The sequence below is a fragment of the Drosophila biarmipes genome, chromosome X (assembly GCF_025231255.1).
Source record: "Drosophila biarmipes strain raj3 chromosome X, RU_DBia_V1.1, whole genome shotgun sequence".
Taxonomy (NCBI): Eukaryota; Metazoa; Arthropoda; class Insecta; order Diptera; family Drosophilidae; genus Drosophila; species Drosophila biarmipes.
This window is the reverse complement of record NC_066611.1, coordinates 1,424,273-1,441,545: the sequence shown is the minus strand read 5'-3', so window position 1 is coordinate 1,441,545 and position 17,273 is coordinate 1,424,273. Positions and strand designations below refer to the sequence as shown.

Genomic DNA, 17,273 nt, shown 5'->3' with positions numbered 1-17,273 from the left:
TTTAATTAATTTTCAACAAACATTTACGGTAGTAACTGTAGTTTTAAGTTTACTAAAAATCGGAAAGATTCGTTCTTACAATAATCCCACGGGAGCGACATGCAAGGGTATTAAAAGCTAGCTTCCCTTTTGGTCTTATCCAAAGGAACACTATATATAACAAAAGTCAAAGTTCATGTGGGATATGGACCGATTGACCAAGGGAACAGTGAAACTGACCCACTGTCCCCAAAGGCTGCAAAGTTGCAGAACGTATTCTCCCGCTCGCAGAGCTTCTGGTTCGGGGCCATGTGAAACACTGGGGAAAGTTGGGCCTACACTTGTCTCATTTTGTGGCAGGCGCAAAGTCCCGTAATCAGAAAGCTTTTGCACTTTATTTGTGTTAGTTTCAATTATATAAACAACGGCAGAGACGAGCAGTTGGCAATGGAAATGGCAGACGAGGAACCAATTACCGCCTGATTTAGCACACACGAACACGAATGCAAAGCAAACACAGATACGCACTCATACTCGCATCCGCACAGTAGCACTCACTCGCTCATGCATTAGCCATAGAGCCATGACAAACTTATTGAGATTCATTGAGCAGACTGTAAAGCTTCAGTTCAGTGGCCATGGGTGGGTTAAAAGGGGCGTCTGGAAAGGTGGAAGGGAGTCGAGCGAACGCCAAAGGGGGTGGATGACAATGCCCAATAGTTAAACAGGTAACAAATTAAATTTTGTACATTAAAGTTTTATTGTTTTTCTTATTTGCTTTTACTTTATATGTATATTCTTTCATCCATAAAGAGATAAATTCCTTCTATAATAGCTGCCTAATAGGTATATACGATTACAAGAAATGTACTACTCCACTTTATTTTAAAGAGTAATACGTTGTACAACTGGAAATAAGCCAGTTAGAGTTCATCTAAAAAATTCAAATTACCCATAATATTACAAGCAAACAAAACACCTCTTAGAGAGGTAAAAATTAGTGACGATCGCACCTTCAGTAAAAATAAGTTCTGATATCAACTTTTGAGACGAAAATGTATTATACGATCTACTAAATAAATACATTTCCTTATTTTTTACTTTCAGCAAGCTGTCATTGTGTCAATATGTCAATAGGTCTGGAATTAGCTTAGCTTTTATATCAGAAGTTTGAAACTTCATAGAGCCGCTTTTGAAAAATCAGCGTTGTTTTCCAAAAGTAGTAGAGCTACAATTTTTTTTATATTAAGCTAAATAAAACTAGTTTAAAAACCTGGGCCATTATCCCCAACGGCCCCAACAGATTAAAATTTCGCTCTTTTTTCTCCCAAACCAATGGGTTTTTTAAGTCTTGGCTAGCAATCCTCTTGGTTTCTGCAATAGCTTCCGATTTATGTATAACAGTAGACTTCTAGTTCTTCGAGTATACATATATAATACACTCTCCTTGTGCGCTTCGTCACTACGAGGACTGCCGTCCACAGTGATTGCTCATAACTTCTAAGTTAATGGTCCAATGAGGATGGCTCTTGGTATACGAAACATTTATATTTTTACAAAATCTTTAAAAATGTGGACGCCAAGAATGGATTTGGCCGGTTGGAGATTATGGGTGTAAAATGGCCTAACAGGGCCTAGGAATCGATATCTGAGATCCAGAGTGCTTTAAATGAGTATAAATTTACTCAGAATCAGTACTTCTCCTTGGGTTGCACATAAATTGGGTACATTTCACTGAAAGTAAGTATTATGTTCATTGTTTTTATGGGAACATAAAATTACCCAAATTGCGTGAAATTTACGCGTTAATTATCGCTGTGTGCGACTGGTTTGTTTACTTTGCATAAAAGCTGAGGTATTAAAAACTAAAATACAAAAAAACTAAATAAAAACTAAAATAAAAACACATTGAAACTTTGCTTTGCAAAGCATTAGGCGCCTTTTCATTTATATTTTATGCACACTCAGTTGCGAGCACACACAGTTTCCAATCCTTTAAGTGTCTGTGTGATTGTGTGTGCACTTCTCCTTAATATTTTAATAAACGGAATTTTCCTTTTATCATCGTACATTGAAACAACATTTTTTACGAAAACTTCGCATTTAACCACTTAAAAGTTAAAAACATACATAACTAAACAAATTAATAAGCATGTCAAACTTTTTAATAAAATTTTATCTAGTTGTATTAGTTTTTGTGCGAAATGTATAATAGTAGTCAAAAATCTAAATATTTAAATCAAATAAATTTTAATCAAATCAAGTAATTTTGTACTAAAATTATTATTAATAATTAATTTTAGTAATTCGGTTTCAGTACTGATAAAAAAAAATAAGGGAAAACGCTATATTCGAGTGCCTCGATTATCAGATACCCGTTACCCAGTTTAAGGGAGCAAAAGGATAATGAAGATATATAGTCAGAAAAGCGACACCTTACGGCTATTTCAGTAGATGTTAAGTGGGCGGCAGACAGATTAAAGTTTTGGCTATATGTGGGTGTTAGAGTAAGCTAGGCACCTTTTTTTTGGTGAGTCAGTAGGTATTGATGTGACAAATACATTTCAGTTAAAATCTTGTTTCTATCATAAAAACTGTAGGCGCTACATATTTTTTCGGATTGTGGGCGTTAGAGTGGGCGTGGCACCCCGCTGAATACTTTCTGAAGAATCTAGTATACCCTTTTACTCTAATAACGGGAATAACGGGAATAACAAAAGTTGAGCAATTGTGTATTGTTTGTATACATTTCTAATGTTTTTCCTAATAGAACACCTTTTTTATAAAGGTGGTGTGAATAACTTTAACCCTCACATGGTTTTTTTATAGTAAAAGTATTGCTTTAGGCATCCATTATTGCTTTACAAAATTTATGAATGCTTTGTTTATCTGTCCAAAAACCATTTTCTTTTTGACAGAATTCCTAAAATGTTTTCATTAAAAAGTGACTTTTTACATAATATAACATTGATAATTATTTAAACAAGCTGAAAGATTTTTTTTAGCATGGTGCTGAAAAGCAATGTGCAGCCCAGTGTGCATCGGCAGGCCAAAGGGAGACTCAGGCAAGAGCTTTTAAGTCAAGTTTTACATCCTCAGTTGTATGGAAAGCATTTTAATGTTACTACGATATTACAGAAGGTGCACGGTTTCCGTTCAAATGACATATTTTCTTTTTTTGCAGAATCAGATAACACAAATTTTTAAAATGAATCAACAATGTCGATCACAGGCAATAAAACACATATTTAAAGAAGAATGAAAGTTAAGGAAATAATCAATTAAAGAAATAATCAATGTATGTTACACCATGTAAAATTTGTACGGATTATTGCTAGCTTCAGTTATATTAAAATACTAATTATTTCTTTATTTCTCTGACCGTTTCTTTGACAGATATATGTTAGAGTCATCCAATTTTTATTAATTTTAATTCAAAATTCTTAAAAATATAAAATATTTATATTCCCAGGATAATATGTCAAAAAACTCCGAAGCCATATTATTTTCACTCCAATTTTACAAAAAAATGTTTAAAAATTTTAACTAAACTTGTTTTTGTTCGGCCAAATCTTAATACACGTGCTTACTTATTTTCCGAAAAGTACGAGTATACCTAAAAAAATTTCTGGCAATTCAAAATGTGAAAATATTTTTTGGGATAGGAGATGCTTCCTTCTACATTTTACATATTAATCTTCGAATACAATATATCCTTTTATAAATTAACTTTTTTTTGTAAGAAACTTTTTGAAATTCTACTTATTTTTGCCAATTGACCGAATAGTATTCGTAAAAAAGAGTTTTAGGAAAATCAGAAATGCGAACAAGTATTTTTTGCGAAATAAGAGCGGTTGGTAAACGGATTTGTCATATCTAGAAACCAACTTGACTCTATTCAACACAATAACACATTTTTGAAATTAGAAAACATTTCTATACTTTTGAGAACATGAGAACGACAGAATTCTTTCTCTGTAGGTGTGCGGGGCTCGTCTGCTGCCGAAAGAAATGTCATTAGGAAAATATAGCTTTTCCATTCCCCCGAAAACCCCAGGCCTTGGTAAACATATGCAGGCGGCATGTTAACATGGCGAATAAAATCATGGGTGCCTGCGTCTGTGTGTGTTGCCTAACGAGCTGCATTAGTCGCTGATTGCAGCTGAGTTGTGCTGACTGTGGGCGCAGATAGAAATGAAAATGCAGTGGCGTCCGGGAAACACGCATATTTTTTCGCTCCCCGATCACCTGGCTTCTGTTGCCAGCAGTTGCTTAAAATTTAAGTTGCAGATTGCCGTGTGCCACAAAACACCCCATCTGTTGGAGAGCTGCGGAACGCCTTCTGGAGTTGTGCTTTTGTGTTGCATACTTTTGGGACGAGAGTATGTAATGCGGTTTCGGTTCCTGATAAAGACACACTATTTTAATGGTTTCCGCATGTTTATTTTGGGACAATTTATGTAACTCAACGGATTTGCTTTTGGGAGAAAATTTGCTTGAAAAACATTTCTGTGATAGCCCCTGTTGACACAATTACTTAAACATTAATATTTAAGCCCTTAACTAAAGGAGTAAACGCGTATAGTGTATTCGGGGGAAACAATGTCATAGATACGAGGAAGTGGCTCTGCGAAAGAAGACTACTTGAGCAATGGATATTCACCCTACCTATACATTTAGCTCTGTCAAATCATGCAACACATTTTTTAAGTTTTAAATTACTCAAGAAACTTTATTAAAACTCAAACTTTAAACTTTGGATTTAGGTCTGAAGACTGCGGAAGCCACTCCATAACGTTCACAAAGTTGTCCCCAAGCCATTTCTTTGCCTTCTTGCTGGTATGTTGGGGTTATTACCTTGTTGAAAGAGCCACACGAGCGGTATATCATACTCTGCGAAAGGTAGCGCAATGGTCTCCTTGACTCCACGTATGTTGCCTACTCCGTTATAGGAAAAAATAGGCTCATACGTATAGTTTTTTGGCGATCTGGATCCTTTTCCACCAAACATAATCACCTTGGTCTCATCTGACCACAAAATATTCCTCCACTGTTCGGGTGGAGGATACATTTCTGGCATTTAAAAGTGGTACGTTTCTCGGGCTGCTGGGTTTTAGGTTGTTGCCTGAGATATGAACGCACAGTTTCCTCCGTCTCATTTATTTTAAGATCCTTTTTAAGCTCAGTAGCGAAAAAATTGAAAAATATCGAAATGATATACTACAAATCTAATTAACACGGGCTTTGTTTTAAGGCTATGCGGCAAAATATGGGGTATTTGCTAATAAATGTGGTGGTGGTGCTTTTTTATCGCCATTTTTGGGATTTTTAAATTAAATACTTTAAAATACATATATAGGTAGGATTTAAAAATATGGTAACGCACTCTTTGCTTAGAAAGAATACTAAAAAATGTTGTGTTGAAAAAAACAAACATTTAAAAATGCAAAACTATATCTCTAGCTCCCATGGCTGATTAATGGGTATCTGATAGTCGAGACACTCGACTGCAACTTCTTCCTTGTTGTTGTACTCCAAGCTTTTGGGCCGCCTAAAAATAAATGCTGCGAGGTCAAAAACAGACGACTACGAATAATTATATTTCGCTCCTCGGGGAAAAAAAACTTTTCTGAGTCTGAATCCCAATTTTATTCGTCAGGCCACCTATATTAACATATTGTCAGCATTAATTCATTCGCATTATGTATAGTTTTTAGAACTAATATAATCTTAAGGCCAGTTGCAACTCCAAGCCCGAATGTTAACTATCTTTTTCTCCGCCTGTCGGCCAGTTTGAAGTGCAACCAACTTACGACCAGACTTTTGAGGCAAACATCCAGGGATACTTTCTTAGCTTCTTCCTTACGGTTGAATGCGTTCTGCCGGGGCTGCGTTCCAAAGTGGTTGCCTATCCCCGCCTAATCGATACTTACCGCAGGTTTGGCCAGCTATGAAATCATGGGGAAGCCCCCAGCCGCACAACTGCCACTGCCATTGCCACTGCCCCAATAAAAACACACTGTTTTTGCATTTCCGTATTTGTTTTTCTGCAGAACTTTGGTTGTTGGTTAAATTTCATTTGAAAGAACATATTGCCTGCCTGATTCGGTTGGTTTCTTCTGAGTGATGGTTCGAAACGCACTTTATAACTATATAAATGCATTACACTACAATAAGGCTTTAGTTTTGATTCCACGTTACAAATGTTAGCACAACTATTATATATATATAAGGTATAGGTATAGGTATAGAAACACACTTTTATTGAATGCGTTTAAAAATGCCTAGATTGAATAGCTTTTGCACTACGGTCTACACACAGAGACATCTACAACAAGTGCTCCGGTAATGCGCATACATATATGTTGGGTATTTGTGATAATAGTATTTAAAAAAAGATTCAGAGTATACATTTACCTAAGCCTAACAATCAATTCATAAGCCTAAGTAATCACAAGTAAATATTGCTACGGCTCGCAACAACGACAGCAGTACGCACATAAGTATAAAACTATTGTAATATAAAAAAAAGTCCCCCTAAAATTAAATCAACAACTTAAAAAAAATCAGTTTAAATACCACAAAATAACGCCAGGGCAAAAAAAATGCAAAAGTTGTTGCTAAGAAGTGTGCTTCGGATATACTATGTACAATTTGGCATTCGATTAAAACATAAAAAGATAATAAATATTTACTCAGACAAGTTATGAGTGTAAGGGTGAGACAACTATTAACAAACTTCAACACGCAATTGAAACGCTGTTGCTGACAAGACACTATCTTACACTAGACTACACGGCTCCCAGCGACATCCTGAGGCTCTAGCGCGGAGCCAGAGCCAGGAGATACTAGTGCTGCCCTCGATGTTGTGGTTAGCGGGTGGTTGCTGCCGGGCCGCTGCCGCGAAATGTGCTGAAGAACCGAAGCAAAAGCGAGTGATCCTCGCCATTGCCGTCTACCTGGCGCTCCAGACGCCATCCAATACTCGGGAGCCACCAGAAGGGCGTGTAGCCGTCCGGGTTGCTGCTGCTGCTTGGAGATGTTGGGGATGCTGGTGATGTTGGAGATTCTGCTGTCGCCGCTGTTGCTGCTGGCTCTTCAGCCACCTGTCCTACCCTAATTATTTTGCTATTTCTATTGCTACGATTGGTAATACTTAATTGTTCTGCTGCTGCTGATTTCGCTGTCGAGCTGCTCTCATTAGCCTGGGTCGATGTGGCTGCTTCACTTGTGCCCTGACCTAATTGTGGTATCACCTTTGACCAATTTGCTGCTGTTGTGACGGTTGCCTCCTCAGTTGGTGTAGAAGTTCCTTCTGTGCTGGTGGGTTCAAGCTGCTGCTGCTGCTGCTGTTGCTGCTCCCGCTGCTTACCCCTCACCAGCTCGTTGATGAGCCGCAGTTCCTGTTGGGCATCCATTTCACCGGTGGCTTTATGGCCCCCATCATCATCTACTCCGGCGTGGCCGGCAATTGTATTTGTCATTAAATTGTCATTGTCACTCGTCGCCGGCATATCGTTCTGGTCAATCAGTTCGCCGACAGTGCTGCTGCTGGGCTCTGCTGTGGCTGTCGTGCTGCTAGCGGCAAGGTATTCTACGAAATGCTGATAATGAAACCGGTCGGTGGATGAGCTCAAGTCAGCAACATCAGCGGCAGTGGTTGCTGTTGATGCTGCCGTCGCCGATGTTGTTGTCGTTGACTGAACCGGTTGCACTTTCGATTTTATCAAGACCAGGCGATTTTCACCTTCATCCAACTCGGGTTCTTCTGGCGGATGTGGTGCAGTTAGGCCTAAGATGGAGGGGGCCGGAGCTGAATCCATTGACACCTCCGTCGACACCGTTGTGCCGCCTGCAGTTGTTTCTGTCTCAGTAGTATACTCCTCCTCCTCACCTGTCACTGGGTCCGTGGTGGTCCCTTCCTCCTCCGTTAGCTCTGTGCCCACCCCCTCTGGCTCAGTAGTTTCATCTGTCTGCTCGATCTTTGCATCCTGGTCTGCGCTCAACGGCGGCGACACCTTGCGATGGCTAGCAAGCGGCGGCAACAGCTCAATGCCGCCATCGTGGGCTGGCAGAAAGGCGTCCGCCTTGAGAAGCTGGTCCAAGTCCGCCCCCGCATTAAATGTATGCGCTGCTGTGGAGGAATTCTCGCTGTCGATAAGGGAACTGGTGACTAGGTGAACATCGCCATCCTGTGCCTGTCCAGCTGGCAACACAATGGCTTCCACCTGGCCAATGTCCCCGTTGGCGGTGCTGGTGCTGGTGCTCGAGTTGCCGCTGGGCAGGTTGAATGTTGCCGATGTGGACAGGGCATCGCTGGGAGCCGCCAGCAAATCGCCACCACCGATGCGGTTGCTAGCATCCCCCGAAGGTGCAGCTGGTGTGCTCACAGTCGTCGTTGACGTCGCCGCTGTGCTGGCTGACGTTGCTGCTGTGAAACTGCTGTTGCCGGCAGATATTGATGCCAACACGTCCGGCGGCATTGGCGGCTCCTCGGGCTCGCCCGTGCCCGTGGGGAATTTCTTCTCGAAAATATTGAATTTCAGCGGTGCATCCTCGCTGGGCAGGGCTTGACCTTCGACACCATCGCGGGGCGGCAAACTATCCTGCATGGCAGTTGGTATGACCGATAGATCGTACACGATCTCTTCGCTCTCTGCGTCATCTCCATAGTCGTAGTCTGCAATGGGCGGAGGCGGGGAGTTGCCATTGGTGCCGCCGGCCAGTATGAGTTCTTGCTTGATTAGATCCGTGGGGTCGATGTTGGATTGGGGGATGCAGAGTTCATTGTACAGCGTGTGGCCCTGCGGACAGTGGCGGAAGGGTAGCGTAAATATCGACTTGGCGGTCACTTTCTTCTCCTTGGTCAGGCTCCGTTGCTCCGGGTCCAGGTTGACCCAATCGTCCCACACCATCCGCTGGACATTGCCCTCGATGGGTCGCGAGGTGATCGGCAGGCCGTTGCTGGCGCCTAGGAAAATCGCTAGCGCCAGGACCGCCAGCAGGCAGTTGGGCGGGGCCATCTCTTCTGGATCGATCGCTCGCTTGCTCCTGGATAGCGCTGGAAAGAAGCGAAGAAGGGCGATTGGATTAATAAAATGCAGTGATGGGGAAGGGCCTAGTACGAAGAACAAGGAAATCGAAGAGACACTGCGCTCTTTGTGGCCCGCAGAACAACGCGGAACACTGGGTTAGTGACCGCACACAGAGTGTCGATGCACATTGGAACAAGTGGGTGAATGGGACTCCACGTTTCGGAGAAATTTCTCGGATCACTGAATAGACAGATAAACATATTTGTAAGTTGTTGTGCTTTTTTAGTACAGAAATTCGGGGTGACCATTGTTTCCAAAACGTGAGTTTAAGCAAGTCCAGGAAAATTGAACTAATTGCCTCCGGCTTAAATTGGTTGAACTAAGACTTTTGGCAAGTTTTGGTAAAAGCAAAAGCCGAAGCTTTGACATTAACAACTGGATTATGCCTAACATATTAAGAAATACGTTGATTTCAATTATATATTTGTTTATTTAAGTTAATAAAGGAAAACGCTGAAAGCCCTTTAATCGTTTTTCCAAAATGTCAAGAAACGGGCTCAGCGCCTGTGCAGGTGATTTGGGCTGTTTTCAACTGTAAATAAGCTAAATAAGCTAATAGTAAAAATAAGCCAACCATTATTGGACATTATAAAAAGGGTAGTAGCCCTACGCCATAACATTACCAAAACCAAGAATTTCCTTAGAAGAAGACCTTTAATTGGCATTTCATGTTCTCCGTCTTTTAATATTATGCTGAAGTAAATAATTTTTTAATGTTTAGGATACGAGTTAATGTCTCACTTTTGGTGTATACATGCCATGGCTGGAAAGTGTGATTTCCATTCATACTTTCAAATTAGTTAAATATATTTATTGGACGACAATCAATCAATCTTGAGAAAGAAAACAAAATTAATTTCAATTCAAACCATAGAGATTCACAAACATATAGCTAAGCGTCTGTTCCCAAGATGCCACACGTTAATTGTTTACGAATGGAACAATTTGGGTCTGCAGATATAAGACAATGAAAACAAAATCACCTTTGAACTTGTTCTAATATATTATACCAACATAATCCAGCTCTTATAGTGCCTTTTGGGGGCATTATTTTTTAAGAGTACTAATTGTTGGTCCCTATTATTTTAGGTAAACGCTTTGGTGTCCTATATGTAACGCAGATCGCATTCTCAGGGGCACCTCCTAGAGCCCACGTTGCACTTTTACAGACCTCCCCAGTTTTGTCACCACCACAACCACTGTGCTTTGGAAGCAATTGGATTCAGAGATAAAGAAGAAGTAGCTGGCGGCGTCGCACAGTTGTAAGCTTGGCATCGCATTAATGGTTATGTCAACGGTTCCACTCGACACACAAAGACATGTCCAGGCCGCATTGCACATCAGTCATTGCTGTTGCCGTCGTCATCAACTGCGGGACGACAACAACACCCTCGGCGCGGCATAGAAGCAACTGCGTGTTGCTGCTGCCTCCCACTGCTGCACTTGTAGGTGCTGCTGTTCAGCTCGTCGGAGATACGGTTGCTGCTGTGCGAACTTTCGTATCCGCTGCTTGCAGCTGCGATTCTGTGGATGTTGTCGCTATTTCGCGGATGTTTCTGCGGAAGCCCGTGGTGTCGCCGCCGCTGTTGCTCCTTCCGCGGCTACTGCTTCTGCTGCGCAGATCGTCCGTGCCGCTGATGCACTCGGCCCAAGGCGGCTCGAAGTCCTGGGCACGCGCAAGTGTTGTTTCCACAGGGCGGCGGAAGAAAGCGAGACGGAACCACCGAGGGCGGAACAGTGACGGGAGGCACATGGTGCGGACTGCACGCATATGAATATGTAGGTTATCCACGGTTCTTGGAATTCATGAGTTCAAGTGTGAGAGCTGCGACCGCGACTCTCCTAACTGCGGCACTCAGGGGCACGGTTCTGGCTGCCGCTTCTGTGCTGCTGCTGTCAATGTCGTTATTATTTGTTAATTGCCATGTGGAATCGGGAAGTGCGTGAGTGCCGCTGTCTTTGGGTCGCGTATCGGTCGTAAAAGTCGCACACGGCTAGAGTCCCACCTCCCTTTTCGGGTCCCGTGTCTGAATGTCAAGTACCTAGTAGATAGTGGTCGTGCGGGTTGCTGGGTTGCTGGGTTGCTGGGTTGCTGGGCCTGCCCGATAAGGTTAAGTCACCAGTGTAACGGCATTAAGTAATACAATGACTTTGACACCCGCAGCAGATGAGGTAGATTGCACGAGAGACCGCAGCTGGCGCGGTTCTGGCTATAAAGTAATATCAGAACTCTTGTTTGTTGCAGGTGCGATCGTCACCGGATTTATACCTCGCTAAGAGGTGTTTTTGTAGATATCAGAAGTTTTTGTTTTAATATTTAATCCTATTACATATTTACCTTCCCCCAACTCACTTCTAGTTTCTTCTGTGAAACTATTAATATCAGTTTAAATGATTCCAAAACCGTACGATAGAGTATGGTTACGCAAAAAAGTCCAGTACTCAAGAAGAGTTAGATGTTCTGAACTAGTAAATATGGCCACTTTTGCTGATTAAAACCGTAATAGTCCAAATGTTGAGGAATCTCAAGAGCTACTCACTCTTACTTTGAACCCGAAATTGTTGGAGCCGTTTTTAAGAAACCAAGCTAAGCAAAATCGAATCAAAAAAACTAGCGCCCTTAATTACTACAGGATGGTTTTAGACAATTCATGTTAGAAGGTCGTACAAAGTGTTTTAAAATACCTTCGCAAGTTACGGGTGTTCGCAATTTAGCTGTTAACAGCTGTTTTTCAGCCAGACTAGCGATTTTTTTTTAAAGTAATAGAGCCAATAATTCTTATATTAAGGTGATTAACATCGTCTAAAATTTTTAGGACCCCAAGAGAACGTTTTGGGAAAAACTGACGAACAAAATAATCTTGTTTTGCGTATTACTTTTGAACGGAGCATCTGATTCGAACGAATGATGTCATTCGACGCGTATTTTAAGTGAGAATACAAATAGATTAATGAAATTGAGCATTTATCTTTAACGGCACAAACAGATAGAATGTGTGTAGAATACACTTGCACTTTTATACTTTCACCCTTTTTTCCTATACCAATTCATTTTTTAAAATTTTTGGTATAAAATTTTTTAAGCTTCTGCGATACCTTTCAATTAATTTATCACTCGTAACGATCGGACTATCACTGTAGATTTTCATTTCTTCGTATATATATAGTCGGATCATATGCATGCTCTCCTGGTGCGCTTCGTCACCACGTAAACTGCCCTACTGCGCCACCCCAGATATACAAACTGCACGCCTCCGTGCTTTTATAGTTTCCGAGATCTCATGATGCTCAGGGACAAGGAGCGTGGCGACAAATATACCGGGACATCTAACTTTGGATAGCTGAAGGGGTTCTGGGTACAAAACAGTCAATCCAGGTTTTTTTTAAATAATATTGTTCCTACAAGGCATTGCTTAAAGCTAATTATTTGAAATTTGGCAAGAACCAACTCAAATCTGTACAAAATGCACCACTTAAAATTGGGGAAACCAGTTTTCGATTACTACAACCTACTGAGTGAAACAGGTTGTATCTAGAATCATATATTAAGAGTTTATAAAAATACTATTCCTTTTTTAAGGAGGTAGTTCACCGATTTTATCTTTAACTGCCACCTTTTTAGGGGCTGCCATCAATAATCATGTCAGATTCCCTTGAAAGTGCGTGCTTGCTTGGCTTACCTCATCACTCCCTACCGCCCAATAATGCGACGCTCTATTTCCTGTTTTGATTTGCTAATCTATATTTATGAAGCCCCGGTACAACGAGCAAAGTAACCATATGGATCCCATGGAATCCTAGCATTTGGCAGGACATGTGATGGCCGCTGTTCCAGGCTGTCACCAAGCATCAACTGTTATTTCAGCCACGAGAGTCCCCTGAAAAGCTCCCTAAAACTCCATCCCGTGCTTTTTGTACATAGGGAATAGGGGAAGCCCCAAAAATGCTCCCTAAATTCTCGCAGAAGCCCTCTGTGTGCCGCTTCCATTGTGGTCAATAAACGGACGTGAAGGGTCGGACAGTCTATCTTCCATGTCCTAAACATCGGAACATGCGGGCTGCTGCGCATCACCGCCCAGTTGAGCTTGCTATATCAGTTCATCTGTCAGTTTGGTGAGGCCCAAATTGAAATCAACTTCACACGTCGCACATTTTTAATTAAAAATCAGCAACTGATGTCAATTTTGAGGAGCTCTCTTTCTGTTCTTCCTGTGCTTTGCTCTTTTTCCGCTTTTTGTTGATTCGGACAACATTTGATGCCTTTAACGCGGACATGGAGATAGAGATAAAAGAGGGCATTTCGACATGTGGATATGGATGTGTCGGCTGTTTGTACATAACTCCGCAAACATACATTGACATCTTGCTAATACAAAACAGCAACACGTAGGATTCGGCGTTGGGTGCTTCGTGCCGGCACGTATTCAATTCGATTCAATGATTTAATCCCGCATTCTGTCCTGCGATTCGTAGTGCGTATTCCGAGTCCTAGCGTACTGGCAAACACGCACAGTCATCCTGGATTTCCCGCAGCTACGTATCTGAACGAGTGCGTGCACATGATCCCTTGGGTTTTGACTTTCGAGGGCTGCGCGTCGTGTCCCCTCAATCATTTCCCTGACTGCTGCCGCCATTTATTTCCACGTATTTTCATATATTACTTGCCCCAGCCTAACAAGACTCGGCTTACAGAACCAGCTTATACTATACTTAGGGGATCAAAATCAAGCATCGATCAATCGAATCCACAGTAAAAACGGACCAAAAATCTAATCCAGAAAGTACATTTTTTGATCGACTACAAAAATAGTTCAGAGCCTAAAAAAATAGTTTTCCCTTTCTTTTCTGAACTAATACATTTCTCGTGTCTTTTCCTATTTTTGCAGGACCAATTGTTAGCATACCGGCCCCAATCTAAAAGTGAGTAAAGTTTAAAATAGTTGAATATAGTTTTAGTTCACCTAACTAACAATTTCCGTGATTAGGATTCACGATCTAGAATGTTCTAGACGTGATATCCGTCAATGCACTTTTTTATAGAACCATTAAATGATGAACCCACTATGTGGGCATTTAAGGGAAAGTCACCGATTAGTAAAATCGGTATACCGCTTTTTGAGGCACAGAGAAGCATAATTTCTTCCCGATTAATAGTTAAAGAAAAACGAAAATTGCATGTTACTATTTGAAATATAATGGGTATACGACAAAAATGATTAAGAAAATTGTTTAATTATTAGGTAGAACTGTAAATCATTAGGATGTATCCTTTTGTGAACTTATCGAAAATAAAATTCTATTATCCGCATTCAAAAGTTCCAATATACGAGTAATTTGTTATCCGACTAATAGTACCTTTCAGGAGGCCATCATCCAAAGGAAAGAAAGATGTTACTTGCGACAAATAAGTACACTATCTAAAATTCAGCAAAATATTTAAGCTTCTACCAACATGAGCATTTTCTTTTGTGTCTTGGCAAATAAATATATATTTTGATTTTAACAAATTAACGGACATTTTGAAGATAGTATTTTCAATAGGACTGAAACTACTGGTAACTGATAGTAAAGGCGCTATGTCCTGCTGCCGTCCACAGTGACAACGGTTAAATATATTTTTCCTTATTAATAAATTGACATGGCATTCGGAATGTTTTGAATCACTGGCCTCTTCAGTAGAGAAAAATCTGCATTCTGACATCATCTTCTGCGGTCAGTTCCAGCGCATTCCTCGGTTCCATGTTTGTATCCCTCCCTTCCCGCCGCTCGGAAATGAAAAGCCCATTACAGTCTCATCATCGCCTCGTTCTTACGTGCTCAAACACTTCACACGCCAATTTCCCGAATGTGTTTTTCCTTCCCATCATAAACTATTCAAACCGTAAATTGATTTCCAAACAATCCGAAATGCGTCTGAAAATCGGGCGTGAGAAACGCAATTAGTTTTCAATTACCACGCGGCGAGTGGGAAAACGAATCGAATCGAATTGAATAAACGCAGCAGGTGGCCGCAGAGGGCGGGATAAGTTCGCAGTTGCCAAACCTCGGGCTGAAGAGAACCGTACCGATACTACATAGGTAAGGCAGTTTTAGGGGGCTGGGAGCCCGAGGAAACCAAAGGAAAACGATCTAATTGGGGACACACGCTCGTGGATCGCACAACTGTTTTCGTCTTTATTTTGGTCTGTGTCGTGGGTGTGACTGCGGTCTTCAAAACGTGGCAGAGTCGGCGGTGCAAATGGGGTCTACGCCTCGGTGTGGCACAGGCCGCCAGCGGCGGATGACTGAAATGCGCACGCAGACGCGTGCCAAAATCATGAAAACGCATTCGCACTCGAATCGATTTACATTTTGGTAGCACCTCGGCATGGGCGCGACACGAACCCCCAGAACGTCGTGACAAGCACGAAAGTTGGTCCCAATAAAGTGAAAAGCCTATAAAAGCTTAAACAACAAGCCAAATAAACAAACTACCAGCGGAACAAAAGAATCGGAATTAACTGAACAAATCGACGAACGAAATACCCCGGTTACAAATTGCTGAAAATGTAATTTAGTTTTCCAAAATTCCTAAAAGAAAAAGTGACGAAAACGGCACTTATCATATCCTAGGTTTTCTTATAAATTCCGGTTACTAAGATGACATCAATAAGGTTAATCTTATGATTTTCTAAGATTAGTTTTAATCCGTTTTCGAACGCCTTTGCTTTGCAACTCAGACAGGAACTGAAAACATAGTATTGTTATTACCAGCCTTTGGTGCTCTAGGCTTAAGTCTATACTTAAAACTTAAGGTATTTTCCTAAAAAGAATAAAGGCAGCTTTTGAGACTTCTTATTAATAATCTGACGGGGGAGCTCTCCGGGATTTCCGAAAATATTTTCAAAGCATGCAGTTTCGCCCCAGTGTCTTAAAATTTTCCTGCGACACTATCTGCTTCCCCCACACAAACGCAACCTCCGTCAAAAATTCAGGCAGGCCATTAGCTTCAGTACTAAAGATCGTGGACGAGTCTAATTTGTTGCCCTCGCCTAAGTCTGATTTACGAATCGCCTTACCACAGATTTTTCGGGGGGCGGGGCTATGCAGATGTCAGATGTAGGCCCAATCTTTTAATGAGTTTTGGTAGGGGATTCTGTCCAGGGAACTAAGCCGTTATTGATAATCACGTGTACTTACAAGCCCACGCAAACAAGTAAAGGAACACAGGGCGATCTATGAACTAAAGACGATCTAAGTTGCTCCGCACATTTTCCACTTTACTCACGTTGTATTATGTTATTTTTAAATTGAAGGAAAACGCTTCATTAGATTCCGATCAAAATTGGTTTCGCTTACTTTTTAAACAGTCCACTTAGTTGTAATTGAATTGTTGGTCATTCCACTCACGACACTTCACTTAAAAATAATGCACAAAAACCAGATTCTAGCTCTAGATTTAAAAATTGTATTTTTAAGCGACTTGTCTAGTTGAAGATCTGAATACAGACTGAGTGGAAAATACAAGAAAAATCACAGAGAAACCAAAACAAATTCTTGGCCGAGAGCAGCGCGCACACACAGCAGATACAAAGATACGTAGATACAGCGATGCTCGTGAGTGAGAGATACAAAGAGAACGCTGAAGGTAAACTTACGCAATACACAGAACTAAGAGCCCAGAATCCGCTATGGGAAAGTGTCTGAATGTGAATCTGTGACCTGTGGTTGTGGCTGTGGCTGTGTCTGCAGCAGTGTCTGTGTCCGAATGAGTATCTGTAGCTCTGTGCTCTGGCGATTTGGCGGTAAATCTTCGCCACACTTGTTTGTTTTGATCCTCGGGACAGGTAGAACACCTTATCTGGTATCTTTCCTCTGTACCTACCTGCCGAGCAGCCTAGGAATACTATTGTTACAGAGGGAGACAGCGCGAGCCCATGGTTAATAAGAGCGATAAGAGCGTCCTTGCGAAACGAGCGCCAGCATACGTATCTGCACTGCATCCTCTGCTGATAGCAGCGAACAAGCAAAGAGAAACCATCTCGGCCATGAAGCTGCACTACATCTTATTTGTCCGCTACTTTTCTTCGCTGGCTAGGTCGAACTTCTGGAAACGGAACCAGTGATATGACGCAACGTGGAAAGCGACTTGGTAATGCAATCGTTATTGGACGAATCGAAGAACCAATGTGACCACACGATCAATGAGGCTCCCGGTTC

The 17,273-nt window shown here is 41.5% G+C and overlaps 2 protein-coding genes across 7 annotated transcripts in view; one reads left to right on the top strand and one right to left on the bottom strand.

Annotated features, from left to right (window-relative positions):
- The window catches only part of LOC108028903 (chaoptin), a 229,236-nt gene that overhangs the window by 148,706 nt on the left and 63,257 nt on the right, over positions 1-17,273 (top strand). Inside the window, exon 6 of the mRNA XM_050884708.1 lies at positions 13,961-13,994. The gene's annotated coding sequence lies outside the window, so the exon portion shown is untranslated. The remainder of the gene's footprint in view (positions 1-13,960; positions 13,995-17,273) is intronic.
- LOC108028904 (protein folded gastrulation) overlaps positions 6,002-17,273 on the bottom strand; it is a 33,462-nt gene continuing 22,190 nt past the window's right edge. For all 6 annotated transcript variants that reach the window (XM_044093690.2, XM_044093692.2, XM_044093689.2 and 3 more), the window contains exon 4: positions 6,002-9,040. In XM_044093690.2, coding sequence (XP_043949625.1) covers positions 6,852-9,002 — 2,151 coding nt within the window. In that variant the 5' untranslated portion in view covers positions 9,003-9,040 and the 3' untranslated portion in view covers positions 6,002-6,851. The remainder of the gene's footprint in view (positions 9,041-17,273) is intronic.